The sequence below is a fragment of the Myxocyprinus asiaticus genome, chromosome 23 (assembly GCF_019703515.2).
Source record: "Myxocyprinus asiaticus isolate MX2 ecotype Aquarium Trade chromosome 23, UBuf_Myxa_2, whole genome shotgun sequence".
Taxonomy (NCBI): Eukaryota; Metazoa; Chordata; class Actinopteri; order Cypriniformes; family Catostomidae; genus Myxocyprinus; species Myxocyprinus asiaticus.
The window spans coordinates 25,046,759-25,072,969 of record NC_059366.1 but is presented as its reverse complement, the minus strand read 5'-3'; the positions used below and the strand labels follow the sequence as shown (position 1 = coordinate 25,072,969).

Genomic DNA, 26,211 nt, shown 5'->3' with positions numbered 1-26,211 from the left:
GGACAATTTTAGCCCTTGGCAAATTAAAAAAAAATATCATAAATATTTCTTTGGTTTCTTTCCCTGTGTATTTAAAATGAGTGTTTTATAGGCGTACAGGATGAGATGTGAGAACTGTCGTTGATTTGAGTTAAAATGTTCTTCTCCAGGCTAGTGGGCCCTGCATTACTTGACATTCCCTTGTTGGAAGAAGCAATGATGCCTCCTGGGGGATAAAAACATTGTAAAAATTCACATACTTAATTAAAGACCTTCTTGAGCTACATCCACAGTATGATGAAGAATTTTCCTATGATGTACACCCACAAAAGAGTAACTTATGATTTCAATATCTGAATAAACATGGGGGAAGTAAAAGAGATAACTTACGTGGAGGCAAAGATGTAAGTCTTGTGGAGATTGTTGTTTCAGTGAAGTCTGTTTTAAAATTACATGCCTTTCTTAAGAACATGTACAGTTCTTGTTAGATAAAAAAAAGCATAAAGCAGGAAAAACTAGCACAGAACAAAACTAACTCACTACAGTCCCGTAATAAGGCATTGACATATGACATAACAACTAGATGGTGCAGTCTTCACAAAACAAAGATCTTTTCAAAAGATATTGGTTCAAATTTACACAACAATAAAAAAATAAAAAAAAATTCAAACTTAGTGCAAGAATAAAAGTGAATGACCTGATCAAACAGCCATCATCCTCACCTCTGTCTCCTGCACTTCCTCCTGAATAGTTTCTGTGCCCTCTTAGGTCATCCATTCCATATTAACTAATGAAAGAGAAAATGAAATCAGTTTATTGTTGTTGTTTTACAAACAATTGCAGTCAAACCAATTTAAATCATCAAAATAGATGTGACGCGAAGTAGTATAAGTCTAGCTATAGATCTACCCATACATATTCACACTTTAAAAATTGTTTTGACATAACTTCAACAAAAGGTGATTTTTGTGGTAACATCTAAATTAACTAGTTATATTCCATTTAAAAATGTTAATCTTGCTAAATTCACCTGACAAATTAGGCTACACCAACAAAAACTATTGTTATGGGTTAGCTCAAATAGAAATAGATCCTTGATGTACTGTAACAATTGCAGGTTACCACTTTTTTTCAGTGCATTCTTTACCTATTATTACTATTTCCACCCTATATAATAATAGCAAAACGATGTCATCATAAACCTGAAATGCATAAATAGGAGTTTTGAACAAAAATTTTACTATCCTATGTTTTAACATCTTTAAAGTAGCCAATCTTAAATGGTCTTGATTTTAAATCTGCGCACTTTCGTTTTCTTTACCAACTTCATGCAGTATCTAACTGGGATGGTTTTAAAACAGTTTTGAAGCCGTCCCAATTTATGCTAGGCACTTTGTAGCTGCTTTTCCTTCACTTTCCAATCCAACTCATCCATTTAAAAAAATATATATATATATATATATATTTAATAAATTAACATTTTGTTTTGTAAAGAAATTAAAATGTCACCAAAAACAACTTTCAAGCATTTAAGCATACTTCTTTAAATCAAAAGGTTTTTAAGCTCATGAAAAAAAATTCAAAATTCTGACTCATGTACCATATTACTAAAGCTTTTAAAATGTTTGTGTGTGTTACAGTTGAATTTTGGCACAGTACTGCATTGAGAAGAGGTTATTAGCTATTGTAATACTGTAAAAGTATTAGCTACGTAATAGCTGCTGTACACACTACCTTAAGTATTAACTTATGAAATAAATGACATTTCATTACATATTCCTGTGTGAAAGGATCATTTGTGTTTACATGATGATAATTCACCAGAATCTGGAGAGTATATGGATAAGTGTTTTACTGTATGTCTGCATGTCCCTCACAGTAACAGGTTTTAACAAGAAATGTAAACCGTCTGTGCACACTGATAAACAAAAGGATTTTTCTCTGCACTGACAGACTCATATTTCAAGGCAAGCATGTCATAGAACGGAAGACTATTCCAGATCATATCCAAAATCGAATCATAATTGATGCACATATAACACTTATGAAAAATAATGCCAAAGGGGCAATTATTCGCTCCAACAAAAGACTGGATAAGTATACTGTAGAGTCTCATATTTACACTGGAAAGAGTGAAGCAATTCATCACTGCTATCACACCCTCCTCTTCATCTCATCTTCGAATTTCAAATGCAAGGTCAGCTACTGTTTTCCCTCAAACCACATTAAATAAAAAAGCTCAACTCAATGGATGGCATCCCATACACAAACAGTGCCTTTATTGGTGACTGTCCATGCCAAATCCTTTTCAGCCCTGGACTCAATTTGTGTGAGTGACACCCTAGTTTTAGTCCAATTTCTTTATATATTACAATAAAATCTTCTAATTAATGAAAGGGACCCATGCATGCATGTTATCTCAAAATCTGACATTGTAAGGAAACATAATATTATCAACACTAATTCAAAGTCAGGTGCAACCCTGCAAAGAATTTCATATCAGATTTTAAACAAATATTTCAGGAGAGCAACAGGTGAATGACACCTATAAATAAGAAGGAATAACTTCTTGAGATGCATTACATGGTCTAACTGAAACAGAGCATCTGCAATTCGTTTATCTTCTCTCTCTTATGGGATTGAAAAAAGAAGAGAAAAATATTTTGTGAGTGTGAAATCATCCAAAATGCTTTACCTCTGATCCTGGAGACTCTGAGAATTAACTGTGTCCACTTGAGAGTTACCTGTGAGCTTCACCTGTACAGCGTGAATATCGACACCTGACAAGCTGTGCTCTTTATATTTTCTTTCTGCTTAGACGGACAAGCCTCCACAGGACTCCTGGATTGGATTTTAAACTGAGCCACTCCCCTATTGGCAGGTACGCAGACAGACTTTTGAAAAATACAATACCCTCGGGAATCACAATTTTAAATTTTATGATCCTGCAGACTACAGCTTTAGGACATGTTCAGGTGAAGACAGGTGTGGCTAGATGTGTTAGCGGTGCATCAGTAACTTCACCTAGAAAAAGCAACACACATAAAATCCCAAAATTTAGGATTAATCTACCACTGTTGGCATAGCAGTGTAAACATGACAGGAAAAAAATTTGCTGTGTTTTTGTTTTCTTCTAAAATATAAATCATTTTGGTCCTTGTTTCATTTGAAAGTCTATGGGTAAGTCTGTAAAATGATTTTCCCAGAAATTAGGCAACTAAGACCCATATAATTGAACCATATAAATGTGCACAGTTAGAATAGCAATGATCATCTTTAAAAGGGAAAGAGAAAACAATATTTATACCTTGATATCAATGGTTTTATGTCAAATCAAACTTTGCGAAATTTAGCTGAAAATGTACCTGTTTTTGTAATTATTTTGGTCCTTGTTTCCTTTGAGAGTCTATTAGAGAGTCTGTAAATGATTTTCTCAGAAATTAGGTAATGAGGATTGTGGTCCAGCCCCAACTTTTGGCAGGTTTCAATTATGTCATGCTCTGTCTCTCATTAAAACACACTACAGACACTGGGATTTCTCAACTGGTGGGTTGCGACACAAAAATGGGATGCATGTCTATTCTGATATAGTCACAGACAGGAGGAAAAACAATGTTAAATGCAAATAATAAAATGCAACTGACCATAAATTCATGCACAGTTTTATATGATCAACTTTTAAAAGGGTGGAGAAAAATACACAATATGGCTAAAACTACAAGATTTCAATTTGGCCCAGTATTTGTTCCATGTGTGAGTCTGGTAAATCACACTTCTGCTGTCCTTTGTACACTTACAAAATTGACATTTTTCCTATTTATGCTTATGTTAATAATTTTGCATATTGTTGAGCCTATGCAATTCTATTTTAAAACACTTCATGTTTGGTTTTAAAAACAGTATTGTTTACTCTTGAATGATTTGTTACTGTAATCTGATTTAGAAGGAAAACCAGCTGAGAACAACTGCTCTACATCCTTATATACCTCTCAGATTATTCTGTACTATTAGTTGAAAATACTGGCTTTTTATTAACTTCAAAAAATTAAGTGTTTTTTTCAGAGCAAGCGTAAGCCTTTAATGAGATTGTGAAACATGACTAAATAACATTTATTTTTACTGAATGTGTGGAAATTGGAAGATTGTAGACAGAATTTTTGAATGAACTGGGGTCAGATTAGGATATTTTTAGTCTTTATTACCAGTAACACCTTAAGTAATCCCCATTCATACAGTACAATCCATCGCTCTGAATACAGGCATTCATGCATGTCATCTTTATATTATGGCAATCCTCCTATACAATCAAAGGGTGTTTTTTTTTACAAACACTGATTTGATTTGATGCTATGATACATTCTACTGTAATTTATATTACTTATTATGAATCACTCTCTCTAAATACAGTTGAATCATAAAACAATAAAGATGTTCTAAATGGCATCCAGGTGTGCACAAGCCTTTCCCAAAGGAACAAAAGGGCGCTGTCTCTCTTGAGATTCATATGCCGTTTTTTCTATTGATACATTCTTCCCTCTGACCACACCCTGCTGGTACAAAATGCACATGACTCATACAAGCTTTGACACTACCCCTAATGCAGCTTTCTTTTTTCTTTTTGGTGTATTAGACAACATACATATCATTAGAAAAACTACTGTGAGAAAGCATTTTAAATCCACAGCTAGTTTTAATCTCAGATACAAGCCATAACAAGAGAGAAACATGTCCAGTAATAGAGGCAGAACTGTCATGGAATTTTTGAAGAAGAAAAAAACATGAATGAACTGAACCACAAACATACACGGTCTGAAATTATAGAAATTATAGCCAAAGTACTTCGAAGCCAGTGTTTTTCATTATGGGTCTTTACATCCACAACTTCTATGTTATCACCTGACTTTAAATATTCGTCGTAATTCATCGTGATTTATTCATCTCTATCTTCTTCACGACTTTTTACATGGGTTCAGTTAAACTGTATCAACAGTTACGTCTCTGAATTTTCTCATCTGGAAACCTCTTCTTTCCTTTAAACTGTATGAGACATGAAGACAATTTAGTTCAAAACCCACCATGTGTCTCTTCTTTATACGGGCATTCATGTTTTATGATTGATATAGGCTATTGATTACAATTGTTCACCAGTCATCAATTGGGTGATACAGCAAGGCCATATATTTGCAAATAAATATGTGTACACAACATTGTAGGTTAATTTATTAACATTAACTATCCTCCTTCTGAAAAAAAAAAAAAAAGAGCTAAAACCAGCCTAAACTGGTTAGCTGGTCTAAGGATGGTTTAAGGTGGTCTTAACTTATTTAAACTAGTCTCTCAGCCTGACCAGATAAAAAGTGCCATGCCATGGCCCCTCTAAACCCAGCAAACTGACCAGCCTGTTCGTCCAGCTATGATCAGCTAACAGGCTGAGGCTGGTTTTAGCTCTTTTATTCAGCAGGAATAAATGGTGTTAATTACTGAATGTTCCCTAATATTTTATTCACATTTATTCATTCATTAATTCAAATTACATTAGCTGTTTCACTTGTAAATTCATTTACAGAGTGAAAGGAAACTGAAAAAGAGTTTGTTACCTTTTCCAGTTCATTTCTTGCTGTAAATGTGAACGTTGTTCCTTATCATTGGCAATTGAATTACTCTCAAGACTTTTGTAAAAAAAACTAATTTTATTTGTTTTATTTTATCCCCTTTTCTCCCAATTTGGAATGCCCAATTCCCACTACTTAGTAGGTCCTCATGGTGGCATGGGTACTCACCACAAACCGGGTAGTGGAGGACGAGTCTCAGTTGCCTCCGCTTCTGAGACCATCAATCCGCGCATCTTATCACGTGCATATTATGCATGACACTGCAGAGACTCACAGCATGTGGAGACTCATGCTACTCTCCGCGATCCACTCACAACTTACCACGTGCTTACAACTTACTTAGAGCGAGAACCCCTAATCGCGACCACGAGGAGTTTACCCCATGTGACTCTACCCTCCCTAGCAACCAGGCCAATTTGGTTGCTTAGGAGACCTGGCTGGAGTCACTCAGCATGCCCTGGATTCAAACTTGTGACTCCAGGGGTGGTTGTCAGCGTCAATACCCGCTGAGCTACCCAGGTCATCCCAGGTGTGTATGAATTTCTTTCTTCTCCTGAACACAAAAAAAGATATTTAGAAGAATATCTCAGCTCAGTTGGTCCATACAGTGGAAGCAAATGTTGGCCAGAAATTTGAAGGTCTAAAAAGTACATTAAGGCAGCATAAAAGTAATCCATATGACTCCAGTGGTTAAATCCGTGTCTTCAGAAGCAATATAATAGGTGTGGTTAAGAAACAGATCAATATTAAAGTCCTATTTTTTTTACAACAAATCTCTACTTTCACATTCTTCTTGTGTTTTTGGTGACTAACATTATTTGTGCATATCGCCACCTCCTGGGCAGGGAGGAGAGTTTAGAGGGAAAAGAGGACTTAAATATTGATCTATTTCTCACCCACATCAATCATATTATTTTAGAAGACATATATTTAACCACTGAAGGCGTATGGCTTACATTCATGCTGCCTTTATGTCCTTTTTGGAGCTTCAAAGTTCTGATCACCATTCAGGACCTACAGAGCTGAGATATTCTTCTAAAAAATTTTTAGTTTGTGTTAAGCAGAAAATAGAAAGTCACACATCTGGAATGGCATGAAGGTGAGTAAATTATAAGTGAATTTTCCAATTTGGGTGAACTTTCCCTTTAAATAGGTCCGAACTGCGAGCTGTGAAGTCCATTAAACTGTTCTCCGCCACAGCAAAATAACGAAACTGTAGAAAAACACACAAAAATGGACCATAAATGAGTTAAATAAACAGTTGGGTCGTTTATTTTGAAAGTATAATTTCCCAAGACGCTTAGGAAAATGACGACAAGTCGAGCAGGAAGTGACGACAAAGTGGAACTCGCACCCATTTTCAAACAACAGTACCTACTGAACACCTTCAAAGTCGTTCTAGCAAGTCCACTGTGGGCCATCTTTGGAAAACTCTCAGGAGGCTATTTCCAGTCATGCCAGTGCAGCTCCTATTTTACTTGAATGGGGGGGACACAGAAATCTCAAAAATGTTTGGCCAAGATTAGATCAAAGAACATATTTCAAATCAGAAATAAAATTTTATCATATTGGAATCATAAATTGTGCTTCTTTACCTCATATTACGCTAAAACGCAATTTTCCCGGCTTGTATAGCTAATACGCATGCACCTTAGTGAGTTGATTGACAGGTGATTCTGTATCTAAAAGGTGATTGGCTCTTTTAACTGTAAGGCGGGACTTCCTTTCTACATCCGTTGACTGTTGGGCACGAGAGCTTTTTGGTTGGGCGTTACAATTTCTCCCATTCATTTAAATAGAAGTGACCCCTCACTGCTAAATTGTCTCTGTCGCCTTGCAGGAGGGAAAACTACTGATTCTTTGAAAGCTGTATTTCAGTTGTATTTTAACAATATGGATTACCAGCAGAAAGGGGGAAAAGAATTCCGTCGTCTCACTACTAAGTAGCTGTTTTTCTCCTTAGACATCGATTTCACGTCAAATCTCTTGGTGTGAATCATGGAAACTACACCGATAAAACTGACGACTGTTGATGAAACTACACCGAATACAGCCCTGTCTTCTTCTAGAAGGTCCAGTACAGTCAAGGTACAGCTTCCTGGCTTCATGTTATTACTAATATCTGCTTTTTAAAGGATGCTAACATTTCCAAAAAGAAGATACACGACATTTTGTAACTAAGTCTGTCACGTGACAATAATAAATGTTTCAGAACTTACCAACATACTACTGATACACCCAGCAGAATTCCTGTGACTTTTTTTATCGTTTAAAATAAAACATTTAAAGTGACAATTTAATTCTACATTTTGATTGAATGCTTTAAGTCATTAAGATTACTGCTTGTGTATCCCGAAGGCTGTCCTTATCTTTCTGTTTCATTTACCCTAAGCCCATGAGTGCTTCACTGAGGGAGAGGTTGAAAAGATCACGGCACTCATTCAGATCACCCCAAAGTGTTGTTAAACGCCTTAAAATTGAAGATGACAACCAGCCACAGACTTCACGAGCAGAAGACACTGACCAGAATGTGACTGACAGCAGAATGAATGAAACTGATGTCAATCAGAATGAAATGAGGGAGAAGAGAGACTGTTCAAATCACACAGCTGAACATGTTGAAGACTTAATTCAGCTATGTGAAGAACTAAAAAAAGAAGTGAAAGAGAAATCCGAAACCTTGCGAAGATTAAAGATGGTCAAAATGTATAGAACAAAGGTAACATCTATTTCAAAATGTAGTACCTACTGTCACTTCTAAACAAAAAAAATATGTTCTTACAGATTTTTCTTTCTTGATTTGTTCTTTTTTTTTTTTTTTTGCCTTTTCTTGTAGAATGACCTGACCCAGCTGCAGAGGCTAATAGAGAAATGGAGATCCTGTGCCCAGTCTGTGCTGTATGAATTACAGAGTGAACTGTCTACAGAAGGCAAAAAAATCAGTCTGTCCCAGCTTATGGATAGCTTTGGTTTAGATGACAATATATTGCACTTTGATAGGACAGAGGAAGACTTTACAGACACTTGAAATGTATTACACACGTTTTATTGTCTTTGTTTAAAGTGGTCATAACCCATCAGCAGTTTTGCTTAAAACATTTTTAGAGCAGGTTATTACAAAACATTTGAATGGATAAATTATTCAGATTATACCATAAATGTAAGTGATGAGTGCAGTGTGAATTTTGGTAGATCTATTAAACTATATTGTAAGTTATTTCACATTGTCTCGTGTTATGTCACGTTTATTTAAGTAATTTTGTTTCAACTTTCAAAAGCTGTTATGTATCCTGTATTAGTTATAATGTAATTGAGAAAGGGCTGGGAAGTTCTTCATTCGCAATTTCTCCACTTCAGCTCTTAGTATGATTATTTCTTGAGATTGGGTTCTGGCTATGTTCAACAGCTTCTTTCTCAGGATGATATCTTGGTAGTGCTTTTCTGCCTCTCTCTCCTGGTTATCTCCCATTGCTGGATAACATGTAATATTGTGATATAGTGAGATATTTTAGCTCAACTTATTTCAATCACAGTAACTAAATATACATGAACAGTCATTGTGAGTCAAAGTCATTCGGCCTTATTCATGAAACGCAAGCAAAACGAATTTCTGTGTAAATATTCTTACATAAATGCTTGCATTTAATTTAATGGGATTATTAAGAATGGATTATGAACAATTTACACAAATTAGTCCTGCTTATATTTCATGAATAAGGCCCACTGGGATCTAAACTTGTGTACAAAATAATCTGTTATGAAAAAAGTATTCAGTAGTATTATGTAAAGTTTTTACTCAGGACAACTCTTTAATGGGGCAAAATATAAAGTCAGTTACCAACAGCCTCGTAAATATTTCTCCTCTCTGCAACAGTTATCTCCATGTCAGCTACACGCAAGTCCAGGGCTGTGCTCTTTTCCTGCATTTGTGCGTCCTGTCTGTCCAGGTGCTTTATCTGTTTCTTAAAAGTTTCAATTTTCTTTTGATGAGTCTGGGCAAATGGTGAAAAAGAATCAAACTTACGTCTGTCATCCAGTCTGAATTTACAAGATGGGAATACCTAAAAAATTATGCATTTGGCAAAGCCCTTGTTATCTTTGCAAGTTGCTTGAAAGGTAATGAGCAAATGTACCATTTGCTGCAATTCACTGGTCTTCTCCAATGCTGTGAGCTGTTTTGATATCCTGTTGTGACTATGCGTTTCATTCAGGTACTGGCATGAGAAAAAAAAGCAAAGAAATGTATCAAATATTTTTACAATTTGTTCAAAATTATATGTAATGAAATTATTCAAGTTTCATTTGAAAACTTTTGCACTATTAAACACAGACCTGTTACTCATGGTATCTATTAAACTTACACCAACCTGCTTTTTCAGTCATACAGTCTCACACAGTAAAAGACATTAATTGAATAAAGATAATATCAATAAATATTATTTTAACTTACAATTCAAGTGAATGGTGATCAGACCTTTGTAGCTCCAAATATCACATAACGCAAACATAAAAGACTCCAGTTGTTAAATCTATATTTTCAGAAATGATATGATAGGTGTGGGTGAGAAACAACAATATTTAAAGGGAGATTTCACCCAAAAATGAAAATTCTATAATTATTTACTCACCCTCATGAAATCCCAGGAGTGTATGACTTTCTTTCTTCACCAGAACACATTTGAAGAAAATGTGAAAATGTCTTAACTCAGTATGTACTTAAAATGCAAGTGGATGGTAATTCGACTTTTGAAGCTCCAAAAATCACAGATAGTCAGTATCAATGTCATCCATAGGAGTCCAGCTGTTAAATTAGTGTCTTCTAAGGCGACACGATCAATTTTGGTGCGAAAAAGATCAATATGCAAGTAATTTTTTAACTCTAAATCATCGCTTCCATTCAGCAGTGGTACGCGCATGTGACGTAATCACGTTGGCACGTGAGACACACGGAAGAGCGATGCTGTACAGTAGCTTGGTTGGTTTTGGTTTCGATATTTATCTGTTTCTTTACTTACAATGGTGTGTTTGTGTGCTTATCCTGGATGTCTCAACCAAGAGGGGAATGTGAGTTTATGTCCATAACATTACAATGCGAATGCATCACATGAGAGATCGCTTCGACTCCACCCTCTCGTGAAGCTTACCGGAAGCGTTGGATAATAGTTAAAAAGTACTTTAAAATGTATCTTTTTCGCACCAAAAGGGATCATATCGCTTTAGAAGACATTAATTTAAACACTGGAGGCATGTCGATGACGTTTATGCTGACTATCTGTGATTTTTGTAGCTTTAAAAGTCGAATCACCATCCACTTGCATTTTAAGGACCTACTGAGCTTTGAGTTGGTAAAAACTTTTTTTTTTTTTTTCAAATGTGTTCTGGTGAAGAAAGAAAATCATACACACGTTGGATATCATGAGGATGAGTAAATAATAAGATAATTTTCATTTTTGTGTGAACTATCCCTTTTGTTTTGGGCAGTGGTGGCTCAGCGGTTAAGGCTCTAGGTTACTGATTAGAAGGTCAGGGGTTCAAGCCCCAGCACTGCCAAGATGCCACTGTTGGGCCCTTGAGCAAGGCCCTTGACCCTATCTGCTCCAGGGGTGCTGTATCATGGCTGACCCTGCACTCTGACCCCAGCTTAGCTGGGATATGTGAAAAAAAGAATTTCACTGTATGTGTGTGATAAATAAATATAATTATAAATTATTATTACTCTAAATCTCCACTTCCACATTCACTTTCAGATGTGAAAGTGAAACTAAACAGGCACCACATGTGACATTCAGATGTTAAAGAGAAAGTGGAGATTTAGAGTAAAAAAAGGACTTAACTATTGTTCTGTTCCTCAACCATACCTATTATATTGCTTCTGAAGACATGGATTTAACCACAGGAGTCATATGGATTACTTTTATGTCTCCTTTATTTGATTTTTGGAGCAAACAATATCTGACCACCATTCACTCATATTGTAAGGATCTACAGAGCTGAGATATTCTTCTAAAAATCTTCATTTGTGTTCTGCTGAAGAAAGAAAGTCATACACATCTGGGAAGATATGAGGCGAGTAAATGATCAGAGAATTTACATTTATGGGTGAACTATCCCTTTAAATCCATACCTCTTGAATCTCCTGCGAGACACGCAGTGTCTGGATATCTCTGGCTTTGTTGCTGAGATCCTCCAGCTGCATTCTCATTTTCTTGTGCTCCCACTCCTGCTGTATGATTCCTTTGCGGAAGTCTTTACACTCCACCATGCTGGTGATCTTCTGATCTCCTAAAGCCTGACAGATAAATCAATTGGAAAATCAATAATCAATTAATGAATAGATTAAGAAATGTGAACACTGCTAAACAGACAAAGCAACAACTAAATTAACAATTTGATAAAGCTATCCAAATTGAAATTACAATACTATTTTTTTTAAATGACAATTGAATACCTTCCATAATGTGAGTGATTCTAATTGCATTTTGTATATTTCAAACATTGCATTCTCAATTCATCTTTTTTATATTTCTTTTTTTATATATATATATAAAGTTTTGATTCTCAAATTGTTCTATCACATATATCCACCAGTTGCTCTAGTTATCCATGTTTTTACACATTTCTTTATTTCTTCAAGATTACTGATTTGATTACTGATCTTTCATTTTGTTTTGTGCTTAGTTTCTGTTTATGCAAAGAAGAAGAAATAGCAGCAATATTTAAATTGATTTGAGCTCTTGGTGCTCAGTACCCTGATGGCGCTGTTCAGTTCCTCAACTACATTGCGATGGATCAGCAGTGCATCAGTGTAGTCAGCAATGAAGTCTCTAGCTTCCACTTCCACCTGACCTTGCTGTAGAACAATCTGTATCATACTGTCCAATCGGAATCTCATCTTCCCTTCGCAGAGGCTAGGAAAACATTTGGTATAAAGTTATGTTGTTAAAGGTCTTTACTGACTTCTTATTCCCATTTTTAAGCATTTGCTATGTACTTTGTTAAACCCTTGGTGTTTTAAACTGATTTTGACTTCTCTTCTCACCCATTAAGATCATCAATAAGATTTTTTATATCAAGATGAGCTTTCTCGTCCTCATCTATTCTCCTCTGCAGAAAAGCCTGCATCTCTGCCAGGTTTAGTGCCTTTAGTTTGACCTAAAGTTGAATTAAAAACCATACCATGCAGTTTAAGATTATGAATTTATAAAGAACACGTTCAAAAAGCTTTGATTTGTGTGACATCTAGCTCCATTGCATCCAGCCCATTCTCACCTGTTGTTCACTTTCCACTTTGGCCCGCCTGGCCAAGCAAAACCTTTCCCACACAGCTAGATCTAATCCTTGTGGCATGTTCTCTGGAGAATCCAATTCTTCCATTGCCTTCATCATTAGAGAGAGCCCCTCTGATGCTGCTGTTCCTAACACACCACCTTCTTTAAAAAGGTTATTTTCTGTCTGTGTTTTTATCCTCTGGACCCTGTCAAACAGCACCCATGCAACCATTATTACTCTGTTTAAAACTGGACAAACCCATGTTTTTAACATACTGGAAATGCATGATTAAAGTGTCATCAACTCTTGATTTCTCTCCTCTGAAATACTACCTCGGTCTGCGTTTGTAAAGCTTATAGAGCTGGTCAACAATGTGCCCAGGAACATCATAAAACTCTTTGCGAAATCCTTTGTCAAGAAGCTTCGAAAAGGGAAAATTATTTTTAAAGACCTTGGTGAGAACATTATGCAATGATATAGATGTTAGATAATGTTCATGACCTTACTTTGTCCTCAGCGACTGTGTTATCGTACTCATCTCTGAACTCATCAACAATCTCCTTGTGTTTTTTCAATTCTTCCCCAATTACATTCTGTCAGGAAAGAGAGGTGACTCATACACTTGAACATTTTGTGTTAAACAGTCTTCCACAGTAATGTATAAGCATGCCACAAAAGTTTGTTCTTGCATGATATTTTGGCTCACCACCAGGACATTATAATAAAATAAAGCCATGAATGTCAATTTCTGATGCTGTTTTCTGTTTACAATAACACCATATACCAACAAAGCTGAAGAACAGATAGAAGACATAATCTCTGTATACAAATAAAGATCACCTTTACAATTCGTGCCTTTTCAAGTTTAATGCTCAACTGTTTCTCTCTGCTGAGAATCTCCTCTTCGGTTTGAATGGAGTGAACCAGATTTGCAATCTTAAACTCCTCCTGATAGATATAAGAATAAAACATTAATTAATTAGTGGTCAAATCTAAAAGTAGTAGATGAAGTTACAATTGCATAACTGTTGGCAAGTAATTTGATTTTACAAACTAGGCCCCTGTAAAGGTAACATACAAAAACTTAATCATGTATCATCTTACTTGGTATATGACCATCTCTGTTTTCACCTTCCTTTCAAACAGCTTTGAGAGTCTTTCATCAAAGGTCTGGGTAGCCTCTTTAATAGATACCAGCAGTTTCTTCATTTCTGCTTCCATTGTCTACCGCAAGAGTGACATTTTTAAGGGGAAAATGGTCTATAGTTTTAGAATGATATGAAATGTAAGGGAGTAAATATAAAAAGCTATTGTTCACCCAGAAATGAAAATTTTTGTCCTATATTCACCTTTGTGTTATTTTAATGACATATTTTCTTTCTTGCTTGAAAAGATGTTAGACAGAATGTTCAAGCAGCTCTTTTCCATGCAGTGAAATTGGATGGTTATTTTTACTGGCTCCAAAAAGGTAAAAAAACAAAAAAAAAAACAACAAAAAAAACAGCGCCATTAAAAGATTATAAGTAGCCTTTAATTCAATCACTGAAAATCTGAAAATGCACATACAGTACAGTATTTTAAAGTAGTGCATGAAGACACAGCATTGTTTCTCGAGTGTCATGTGACCAATCACAACACAGCAAGTTTGTATATACTTGACACCAAATGAAATTTTGTGATTTTGTCTGTTTTTAACAAAAAGCTACCATATGGCCTCAAAGGACTTGGAATATAGCACACCTTGTGCTACTCAAACATTCTGTCTAACATCTTGTGTTTAGTTTTACAGAATAAAGAGAGTAATACAGGGTTGGAACAACATGAGAGTTAATGATGAAGTTAATGATGACTTTTCATTTTTGGGTGAACTATCACTTCAAGGTTTTAAAGCTAACAGGATCAAATACACACCTTTCTGTGTTTCTCTTGCACCTCACTGAGCTCCTTCACTTTTTTCTCATACTCTTTAAAGCTTTTTCTCTCTTCTTCTGTCCACTGCACCTCAGGTATAGACAAGAACTCAGGTTGATGTACCTCCTGTAAGTTGAACATACAGTATCTATTGTTATTTTCCTTTTTTGGTTATCTTTCTTTTTGTTAAACATGTTTACTACATTTTAAACATTCCAGTATGATTAGTCCTGCCACCGCACCATCTTCAGGACATCCTCTTTTTTGAGCTCCAGTACTCCACCCATCATCACATTAAGCGCTTCATCTCTCATGTTGTCAGACTGCAGTGGATATGCAGAAAAACAGATGTGATCATCTAAAACCAAATCTATAACAAATCCATGTTACAGACTATTACACATACTATGTCTATAAATATAAGTACATTTTTCATATTACATTTTAAACTACAATAATAATAATTAACATTGTTCAAGAAATTATGGCATAATTTTCATTTTTGAGTGCATTATTCCTTTAAACGCTATATTAAATTTCTATATTAATAAATTAAAATGTATAATTAGGATGACATGATTTAATAGCTTATTTAACTTCAAATGGTTGCGTTATGCTGCATTATTATTTTATGAAGGGAAATATTAGTTTAACTGTTAAAGTTAAATAATTACTGTACTGTGAGATACAGTAATGTTATACCGTAGCCGCAAGCCTTTGCCGTTCTTCTTCCTCTCGTAGCTTTTCTTCTTTTTGTTTCTGCTCAGGGGTGAGGTATTTCTTTATCTTGATCTATAAACACACACATGAAAGTCAAACTCATTGTCTGCACTAAAAATCTAAATAATTAATATAAGAGTTTGCCATATATACAGAAAGAATTACAAGCTGAAAACCTTGGACTATTCTGATTTTCAATATAAATCTTACCATGTATGAAAGCTTTAAAGATTTAACTCACTCTATAAAGAGTAGAGCTAGATATAAATTCTTAGGAAATGGTTCAAATGTTGTTTAAGGTATAGTTCACCCAAAAAGGAAAATTCTCTCATCAGTTACTCACCCTCATGCCATCCCAGATGTGTATGACTTTCTTTCTTCTGCTGGACACAAATTCATATTTTCAGAAGAGTGTTTCAGCTCTAGGTCCATACAATGCAAGTGAATGGTGATCAGCACTTTAAAGCTCCAAAAAGCACAGACAATCGTAGTAAACGTAATCCATTCGACTCCAGTGGTTACATTAACGTCTTCTAAAGTGATATGATCGCTTTGGGTGAGAAACTATTGTAAGTTACGGAATATAGTCATTGTCAGGTATGGAATAACTGTTTGGTTTGGGAATCTTTCTGTGAAGCTGAAATTTTAGTTAATACATTTTGTACTTTTTCTCGCTCTCCAATGCGCATCCATGAGGGGAATCAGCTGCCTCACGTGTGAAGTAAGCACGCTGATATGTTCAAATGAAAGCAAAACCACTGAAGCTTGTGAACAGCGTTCTCTTGTAAACAAATCGAGCTGCATTTCTGGTTGTATCGCATCAGTTCTCGCATGAACATGCCAGCACACTTACAGAGGCAGTGATTCGCCTCATGGAACTGATTCAGTCATGGGAATCAGGGCATGCATTAAAGGCTGACTGAAAGTAAACAATTATAGTGAAGAGGACTTAAATATTGATCTGTTTCTCACCCAGTGCGATAGTATTGCTTTAGAAGACATTAATAAGTTATGGATTACTTTTACTACGACTGTTAGTGTTTTTTGGAGCTTAATAGTGCTGATCACCATCCACTTGTATCGTATGGACCTACAGAACTGAAATAATCTTCCAACAATCTATGTTTGTGTTCTGCTAAAGAAATAATGTTATACACATCTGGGATGGCATGAGGGTGAGTAAATGAGGAGAGAATTTTCATTTTTGGGTGAACTATTCCTTTAAATGTGGGTTAGTGTGTAGGTGATTAAGAAGTTGTAATGTGTTATAGAGTTTAAAATGACATCCAATTCCGGCCAAACACTGTTATCTCTGCAATTTGAAATGGCTCAGTTAATTCCCAAAAAGCATAAAAAGAGTACTACAGCATGCAAATCATGTTATTGCCCTTAATCTGAATGTATAGACTTCCTGTATTACCTCTGAGTCAGTCACAATAAGAACTCTCTCAGGACACTCATTATCAGTGAGGCTGGGCTCCCACAGGGTCTCACTTAGGTCCAGCTCTGCCATAATCTCAGAGATACGCTTGTTCTTCTCTCTAACACGGTTGATTTCCTGATCCTTCTGCTTGTATAAAGCCTCAAATTCTTTGTTGAATGCGGTCTTCACCTTGTAGATAACATCCTTCATATAACAATATAGCAAATTAATACTTAATCATTTTTTTTTTTTTTTTTAAAGGTGCAGGCCCATTTTATCTTTTTACTGTTTATGCAGTTTTTGTCCCAAAATGGGGATGAAAACACACACATAAAATATATTTTTGTCCCAAGTAGTTTTTTGAGACAACAAGAGAAGTCATCACCTTTAGCAAGGTGATTTGGTTGATTTTCTGCTCTCTGATGTGTAAATTGAACTGGCTGTAGAGATGAGGGTTGACCCCTCCATAAAGAGCACTCAGACTGCCTGTTAGAGCAGGACTCTCAGTCTTACTGTCCTCTGCCTCCTCCTCTTCCTCCTCTCCAGAGACTGTGCTCTCAAGAATCACTTTTTGGAGCTAGTGTTAGATAGATCAAAAAGAGTATTTGTATTATTTGCATCACATTTTGTGAATCTGACCTCAACAGAAACAGACACTGTGCATCCAGTGCAAAGGTTAGTTATGTTGAGCATCTTTTGACACTACATGCCACTGCATTTACTTGTAAATCTGCCTGTTCAATCTGTCTCATGGTCTCAATCCTACAAAGCTCTTCAAGTTCCTTTTCAGTGCGTTCCTTCATGGGGTAGTTCTTCACCTCATATTCTGAATGAAAGGCCTGGGGCAAACAATAACACACAAAGAGACTGACGCTTGGCAACCTGTATAGTATTTCTAGTAATTACAGTTCAGCCAGGTGATATCAATGACAGATGGTTTTGTTACAAAATGTGAGTTTTTTCCCACATACAATCTAAGATATTTTTCATCTAGAGACCTTTATGGCTTTCCCTTTGACTGTCATGGAATCCCAGCATTCTTTCTTCAGGACCTCCCTCAGATAGCACTTAGCCAGATTCTCCATTTCTATCTCCTTCCTCACCTTAAATAACATAATAATAAATTATCTAAAATCATATACAAAATTAAAGCATGACACAATAAGCATGATGAGTTATTACAAAAAAAGTTTTAAACTGATTCTTTAATACACATTTTATTGTTTAAAAATAGGGAAAAACAATTCTTTATAAACTGAAAAACATGTTTGTACAAAGGATATGTCAAACCTAATTAATCTACTCCTACGCATCTGTACTTAACAGTCCTGTTTACCCTTGTAACTTCTTGTTCTCCCTCAACTTGCTGCCTCTCTTGCTCTTCCACATCCAGGTTAAACTCCTGTTGCTCAAGTTTCTCCATGTCAGCCAGACTCTCATTCTCCTGCATCATAGCCTGGATCTGCAGTGATCAAAAAACATTTAGGACAAACCTTTCAAATTCAAGTGTGTGTGGGAACAATAAAATAAAACAAAAACCATAGACAAAAAGACAAAAAGTATATAAAAGCATTAGAACATTTTTCTTGTATCTAATATTAAAAGTTGCTTATTTTACTTACTGTGTCACGCAGAACCTTTATGTTTCCTCTAAGAGTTTTCTTTGTCTCTGCATACTGCTGGGTCTCTTTTTGGAGAACCTGTTGAGATATAAAATTTGTTGGGAGTCTGCTGGGAAATCATTGGGTCTTGATTTCAGGGTTAGTTATCTTTCAATTAATTCATTACTCTGATAAGATGCTTTGAGGTCTGTGTAAACCAGTATAATTAAGTATTTTAAGAAATCATTAAAATATAATGCACACTGTTAGATTTGATAAAAAACACCTTTCCCTGTCAACATTCTGTACTAAACAAAATACCGATTCCACATAATCTTTGTTCTTAATATGTATACATTTATATAATTTGTAGGGATAAGTTTTAACACCCTGTGGTAAACCATTTTAGGCTCATAAGATACAGTATTAGAATCTACTGTGTAAGAAACTATGTCTGTATTCAGCCACCTACTGTGTAAGAAACACAAAAGTGTTATAACCTTCTGAAAAGAATTTGCCTCTGGCAATTCTGGTAGAATAATTACAAAAAGTAATACTCAAGGGTTTTTATGTTAATACAATGGGACATTATAACTTAAACATATAAATGAAAGAAGAACACTGACAGCATCAAGTTTCCTATCAAGCCATGTAGAACTAGTTGGGGATGCGGAGTAGTTTTCCTCTTGTTCTGCTTCATCACTTATCATTATCTTGACCTGCAGGAAGAATTTATAATAAATGCATTTCATATTTTGTAGCAGTTTAGCATTACATCATGCCATTATATCAAAGAAGAGAACAATTCTAGAGTAACTCAAATAACTCCTTAACCAAGAAACCATACCTAAACAATCAATACAATACTTTTTCTAAATTGTATTTAAACAATAGAAAACTGATTATGTTATTTACCTCCCCTGTATGAAATGAGGAACATCTAGTTGGGGAATGTGTCTGTAGATCCCAGTCAGTCATTTTGGTGAGGACTGTGTTTTCAGAAGACACTACGGATTCAAAAGAATCAGCAATCGACTGACCATACTGGGTAGCTGCATTTGCCTTGCAAGCCCCAGAAAGCTTTAACCTGTTACATTTGTAAACACAAGGATGTGTCAGGTTCAATTTCAAAAGCTCCAAGGGCATCATGAAATTACCAAGATAGAAAATATTGTTAAAGATCAAGGTTCTACAATAATGTAAGTCAGTTTGATGTTTTTATGAGGTACTAAACTCCTCTTTAATGTCTGGTGGAGCATTTGTTGAAACACATACATAGAGGGCCCCTGAGCTCACCTGAGTCTGCTGCAGACAAGAGAGCCATCCCTCAGGCCTGTGGTGATGAGGGTCTGACTGTCTGGTGTGAAACAAACAGAGCCAACTCCACCCTGCCAACTTGAGTGGCATTGCAGCTGTACATACCTGTCCTGCACATAAAAGGTAGGGACATTGGCATAGCCATCAGATATACCCTAGAATCATGTTTCTCCTAGCTTTTTGCTAATAAACATTGAAGAACTTGTTAAGATAAGACAATACCATTGTAGATATCTCACAGATACGCAGCAGTCCATCCCTGCCAACTGTTGCCAGCCAGTTTTGATGAGGAGAGAGCTGTAGAAATGCAGGGCTTAGATAATGGCCGCATGCTTCCTCTTCTGGGATCAGCTGGACTGCTCTCTGTGCATTAGAGGACTTTTCTCCACTCTGTATATCACATGAGAACCAGTTAGGATCCGTGCCATTAAAACAAAATAAAACTGTCATCAGACTGTACATGTTGCTTCTTTATACAGCACCTCAGTGATATTAAATCTCTGCAAGACTTTTCTCTGCTGGCAGTAACCAAATATCTTGTTTGTGGCCAGAACAGATGAACAGAGACTGTGAGGGAGCTCATACAGGCAGCTGTGAAGGACATCTTTATCCAGACAGCCACGAATGTCCACACAAACTTTTGAGTCTGGGAGTGGCACATAATTTTGAGAAGTTGAGGCATATGGGGACCCCAAAAAGTATTTGGAAACTTAATCTTAAAATGTAAAAAAATCTTAAAATTTCATTCCATTAGAATAACAAATTATCAAATGAATGATAGCTACAAACAAATGAGGCTAGTCATGTTCTCAGAACAAACTTTTCTTGGTTGTTCTGCCAAGTTTGCCAAGAATTAAATCACTCTCAAGTTCCACATGCATAGTTCATCACATTTAAGTAATAGTTCATCAAAATTCTGTCATCATTTACTCGCCCTCGTGTTGTTCCAAACCTGTGTGACAAAAGGTGGTGTGACACAGAATGATAGCCTCAGTCAACATTCACTTTAAATACATGGGAAAAGATGCAAGAAAAGTAAATGGTGACTGAGGATAACATTCACCTGTGTTCCACAGAAGAAAGTCAAACAGATTTGGAACAATGTGAGTACATAATAACAGAATTTTTAGTTAAACTGACATTTTTGGGAAATAATGTTGACAAAATAAAAATTTTAGGATGAACTTAATTAAGTTTGACAAGCAGAGAGTGTCAAAATACTTTTTTTTCTTATTTGTGAATAGTATATATATTGTTTTTTAATAATAAAAAAATGTAATTCCTTTTTTTGCTTCTAAAGTGTGCTTGTGCTATCTTTCTTTAAAATAAATGCCACTTAGTTTGAATTTTTACAGTTGCAAAGACATTCATTAATCGTGCGGTATAAGTGTCTAAACTTTCTTGGGGCCTCTATATACATTATGTTTGCTATGTCTATCATTTGTCCTCGTAATTTTTCACAAAAGCTTTTCATTTGCCAGACTCAATTACGGAGTGTTTCTCGATTTCCATAGTACCTGTGAGTTGCTGTACAAACAATGTCAGAAGCAGAAGCACATTTCCTCCAATGGTTTTTCTCTCTGTCTTCTCTTCTGCCTGTCTGCAACACAGTACCAGCACTTTAACCTGATTGATTTCTTTGTGGTACTGAGTGGAAAGGCTTACAATAGCACCTGGAGCCTCTGGAAAAAGTAAAAGGATTTCTTAGAAATTACTTCAAACATGAGGCAAACAATAGTGAAATATGTCATCTTAAGAAGTTACCAATCCATCCAATCATTTCAAATCCTTTTGATGGCCTTGCATCCAGCACAAACATTCGCGAGTCTGATGCTCCAGTTATTAAGAAGTTTCCACCTTGATCAAACCTATCCAAAAGAAATAGTATGCTCAAGACTGGGTTTACATTCCTCAAATCAATAACAATATGGTATCAAATAATATTGGTACTATGAAAAACTCACACCAAATGCTCTACAGGAACATGGTAGAGATGAACTCTGTGTACTAGTCTGGGCTTCTGCTTTGTGGTCATCTCCACAAACAAGATTTCTCCAGTGACTGTCCCTACAACAACATACTGCGCTATGAGGCAGCATGCCACACTGGTCAACTGAAATTAATTCAGACCAAATAATATAGATTTATACAGCAGCATACTGATTCACCTGATTAATTGGGGAAGAAATTGCTGAGCACACAAAATAAAACCTCTAATTATAGCACTAACATTTGTTTGCAGAGGGATGGAGCCCATGCAAAGTCCACTATCCAGGGCCCACAGCTGTATCTCTCCTGCCTCTCTGACTGACTGCAGTTAAAAGAAAGACAAATTGCATCTAGACACACAAAAATGCTATTTGAGATATCATAAAACAAAATCAGTAGTGACAATACAATAGTGACAATGCAGATACAGTGGTCCACTGTTTTTAATAAAATCCCATGTCATAAGACTACAATTTAGTATTATAATATGTACAGTATTGTTTATATGTTATTAACCCATTGTCACTGCCATTTTCTTTTACCACACAAATGTTTCTATCAGTGTATAATGGAGCAACAGCTACAAAATCTCCAATGAGGACATCCAAGAGTTTAACAACTTTATCCTTCAGTAGTGATTTGAATCTGTAGAGACGCCCCTGGAAAACAAAATCAAAATTCGTAAACATTCCAAACTCTTAAATAGAGTACTCTTTTAATAATAGATTTTTATACATAATTTTTCTTTAAATAATTCTAAAATAGAGTATTTATTATTACATTTTTGACTAAATAACTGTTAAAGGGATAGTTCACCCAAAAATGTAAATTCTCCCATCATTTACTCACCCTCATGCCATCCCAGATGTGTAGCTCCAAAAATCACATAAAGGAAACATAAGAGTAATCCATATGACTCCAGTGGTTAAATCCATATCTTCAGAAGCAATGATATGTGTGGGTGAGAAACAGATTAATATTTAAGTCCTTTTTTTACTCTAAATCTCCACTTCAGATGTGAAATAGAAACTAAACAGGCACCACATGTGACTTTCAGATGTAAAAGTGAAAGTGAAAATGGAGATTTAGAGTAAACAAATGACTTAAATATTGTTCTGTCTCTCACCCACACCTATTATTATTATTTCGCTTCTGAAGATATGGATTTAACTGCTGGAGTCATATGGATTACTTCTATGTTTTCTTTATGCGATTTTTGGAGCTACAAACGTCTGATCAACATTCACTTGCATTGGACCAACATAGCTGAAATATTCTTCTAAAAATCTTTGTTTGTGTTCTGCTGATGAAAGAAAGTCATACACATCTGGGATGGCATGAGGGTGAGTAAATTATGACAATTATGATTTTTTGGGTGAACTATCCCTTTAAATAATGTAGTATACTATATAATTGTATTATAATATAATTGTTCTTTAATAAATGTTAATTTGGCATGAATCATTAAAAAAATGTATTTATGTTAAACATTTGTAATTGTAATAGCGCTTACTGTGCTAGAAGTTAGTAGCAGTGTCTCACAGTCAGGGGAAAAGCATATAGCCGAGACTGCCTCGTCCAAAGTCCAAGATTGCATTACCTCCACATTACTTCCTTTAACTTGTATGTTTCGTAAAATGCCATCCTGTAATAGATTTCCAAATGCACTTGAAGTAGGGTGAATTTATGTCACACTTGAAAAGAGATTTGTTTTGCTCAGGGCCATGATGGAGAAAATTTCTTACAATTCCTGCAGCAAAGAGGTTGTTGTCCTGCAGTACCAAGCTCTGGAAACTGCTCTCATGTAGGGAAGTGTCACTGTCATCTGTGATGTAAAATTAAAACAAAAGTTTATGAGGACGATAAAGAAAGAAATTAATATAACATACATACTAACCGTATTAAAATTTCACATGTGATGAGTATAAGCTGAGAGTCCCCTTACATGAGGTTTGTGGTTTGAATAGGACCGAGATGCGCAAAGTGTCAGTATTCACACAAAGTAAGAAGCCTTCCTTGGTACCAACATACAAGTCAGAGAAAGCTGACCAGCAGATGGCACTTGGACACAGTCTTGGTTTTATTTGTTTCAAAGGCTGTTGAGACACACACACAAACTATTATGTTATGACTATCACAAATATAAAAGGAGACCTCAACCTTTTGATTATGATGATCTTTCCCATATAGGGTGGTAATATTATTGCTTCAAATTACTTTTAATTGATTCAGTGATTATATTGAACTATAATTGATTTAAGATCACTCTACTGAAGACACAACCATTACCACAAAGTTGTCAGCTCTGTCACCACTCAGTCCAGCGATTGCTGATGTGGGCATCTGAGGACCTAAATATGTCAGCTTCCCACTGAGTATATGAGAGGGGTTTACTTCATGCTCAATCACTGAACCATCAGTGGCGGGGAGATCAACAACACTGCCAAATGAGCATAAAGAAAGGATCACTGGTACAATATACAATTACATGTCTGTGAATCAGTCTCACTGGCATATGAAACCCATGTACAATTCATGAATTATTATTTGATAGAAGACACGTTAAATGTATCAATGACATCAGTGACATCTGCTGGAGACACGTCCTCTACCTAGGCTTCATCAAATGATAGCTGTCACATCGCTCAACATTCCAGATGGTGAGGAACCTCGAGTTTACAGCACAAATTTGACACCAGTTAATAGGGTTAAAAACCAGAGCTGTGATGTCCTCTCCCATCAATGGATGGCTACAAAGTGTAACGCCACTCTCCCAGTTCCTGAAACAATTGAGAAGAATAATGCTCAAAACCACATAACAAAACTGAAAATGCAATGCTAAATGTAAAATATTTTTGTGGCAAATCTCAGACTAACGTAACCAAGACAAAATTAGGAGTGATTAAATATTTAACATTATTATGGCATAAATCGAATAGACAAATAATGTGTCCATATACAGTATATACACTATGAAACAAAATTGAATTGAAATTTAGCAGACCATTTCTCCTTCAGCAAACTTCAATAGTCCATTTCCGTAAACTGGAGCTACTCAAGTACAAATGGTGCTAGGATATTATTATTATTATTATTTATTTATTTATTTTTTTTCTGTTATTGGCTCACCACCACTCCTAAATGTATTGGGATTCTTTAAGATAAGTTCTTAAAGAAGAACTCAGTTTAACAACCTTTTATATTAAACATTTTTTTAATAATAATTTAGTATATTTATAAAAAATACAAAAAATGAGTTAAGTGACTGATTGGGACTGGGTGAAATGTTTAACATTTTACCACAATGTGATGGCATGATCAGGTATAGAGGAGGCACAGGCTATATAAGGACCAGTATCACACAGTGCCAAAGCTGTGTAACCCAGTTTAGTTGTACCTGCAAAACAAAGCAAAACTAACAATAAGAATTTTATATAGTGAATTTTTACAGTGGATATTAATTTCTATACATTTAATTTTATATCTAATAAAAAATAAAGCAATAACAACAGCTCTTGTTGCAGGCAAATGACTGACCTTTCAGTTCACACATTAGCTCAAGTTCTGGATAGTTGTAGACAAAGATGGAAGGATTCAGTTTCAGGTCAGAGAAAGCAAGGGACCTGCTATGCCCACTGGCTGTATATGTCCCAATGCCAGAACCAGGACTTTGAAAAATCTTCCTCGTCTTAGTTTCCACATTGAGGAAAACAATGAAATTTCCACAGGTGTAACAAGCTGTTTTCTTGTCCACAAATTTTAAAGTGCCATTGGTGAATCCTTGCACCCACCTGATACATAACAATAAATAAAAAAAAGCATAATCTACTTTTGTATATATTGTCATGTTTGCACTCATAATGCGATATTTGATCAGATATATGTTTTGTAATGTAATGTTTTGGTTATTTTTTCTCCTTTGTAAAACTGATAGTGCACGTCAGCATATTTACAGTAAATATTCGCAGTGTTCTTCACTGAATGCTAAGTAGCTAGCTATTAAACGGATGCAGAAACATTGTTTTTGTTTTCCAGACACGTTAAGCTTAGAGATTACAAACTTGTCATGTAAACGATGTGACAAATTGGCCTTGTTTTGATAAACAAATTATTTCTAAACTCACCGAACTTCCAAGTTTCCCAACACATCCATTTCAGTCCGTCCGCTTTCCCTCTGAGTGTGCGTCTGTTTCCATAGCAACCTGTAGCACGCGGAGTTCAGGTTTGTTTTATTTTATTTTGTTGCTACACATATAATGCATAATAGAAACTGTATGTGTCATCTGTACATTTTATGGCCTTGTAAGACCAACAGAACAATGACAAACGCTGACTTTTCATATTTTGAACGTGGGTGGGGATGTTATTTCAGTCATGTTAGCATCACTGG

The 26,211-nt window shown here is 35.6% G+C and overlaps 3 protein-coding genes across 8 annotated transcripts in view; 1 reads left to right on the top strand and 2 right to left on the bottom strand.

Annotated features, from left to right (window-relative positions):
* col17a1b (collagen, type XVII, alpha 1b) overlaps positions 1 to 2,810 on the bottom strand; it is a 28,504-nt gene extending 25,694 nt beyond the window's left edge. For 3 of the 6 annotated variants that reach the window (XM_051650818.1, XM_051650822.1, XM_051650823.1), the window contains exons 1-4: positions 2,675 to 2,809; positions 702 to 766; positions 370 to 417; positions 98 to 205 (exon numbers count right to left, since the gene is read on the bottom strand). In XM_051650818.1, coding sequence (XP_051506778.1) covers positions 98 to 205; positions 370 to 417; positions 702 to 756 — 211 coding nt within the window. In that variant the 5' untranslated portion in view covers positions 757 to 766; positions 2,675 to 2,809. Of the gene's footprint in view, positions 1 to 97; positions 206 to 369; positions 437 to 676; positions 767 to 2,674 lie in introns of those variants that run through there. The other 3 variants (XM_051650819.1, XM_051650820.1, XM_051650821.1) reach the window with 3 other exon arrangements.
* Positions 2,811 to 7,315: 4,505 nt separating this feature from the next.
* sfr1 (SWI5-dependent homologous recombination repair protein 1) lies at positions 7,316 to 8,808 on the top strand. Its single transcript, XM_051652080.1, has 3 exons — positions 7,316 to 7,679; positions 7,984 to 8,310; positions 8,428 to 8,808. The coding sequence occupies exons 1-3, from the start codon at positions 7,590 to 7,592 to the stop codon at positions 8,617 to 8,619; spliced, it is 609 nt and encodes a 202-aa protein (XP_051508040.1). The 5' UTR covers positions 7,316 to 7,589; the 3' UTR covers positions 8,620 to 8,808.
* Positions 8,809 to 8,886: 78 nt separating this feature from the next.
* Positions 8,887 to 25,989, bottom strand: cfap43 (cilia and flagella associated protein 43). The gene is made up of 38 exons (XM_051652081.1): positions 25,946 to 25,989; positions 25,359 to 25,612; positions 25,122 to 25,218; positions 24,434 to 24,601; positions 24,111 to 24,261; positions 23,767 to 23,917; positions 23,567 to 23,646; positions 23,335 to 23,466; positions 22,364 to 22,480; positions 22,063 to 22,143; positions 21,797 to 21,945; positions 21,597 to 21,700; positions 21,350 to 21,514; positions 20,315 to 20,478; positions 20,055 to 20,222; positions 19,812 to 19,942; positions 19,431 to 19,602; positions 19,142 to 19,234; positions 18,537 to 18,614; positions 18,251 to 18,376; positions 17,913 to 18,017; positions 17,637 to 17,753; positions 17,300 to 17,491; positions 16,912 to 17,118; positions 15,474 to 15,563; positions 15,014 to 15,094; positions 14,772 to 14,897; positions 13,965 to 14,084; positions 13,701 to 13,808; positions 13,367 to 13,453; positions 13,193 to 13,281; positions 12,861 to 13,065; positions 12,631 to 12,743; positions 12,340 to 12,499; positions 11,716 to 11,880; positions 9,725 to 9,805; positions 9,430 to 9,583; positions 8,887 to 9,062 (listed from the first exon to the last, which is right to left on the bottom strand). Exons 1-38 carry the CDS (start codon positions 25,972 to 25,974, stop codon positions 8,887 to 8,889), a joined length of 4,986 nt encoding a protein of 1,661 aa, XP_051508041.1. The 5' UTR covers positions 25,975 to 25,989.
* Between the last annotated feature and the right edge of the window lie 222 nt (positions 25,990 to 26,211).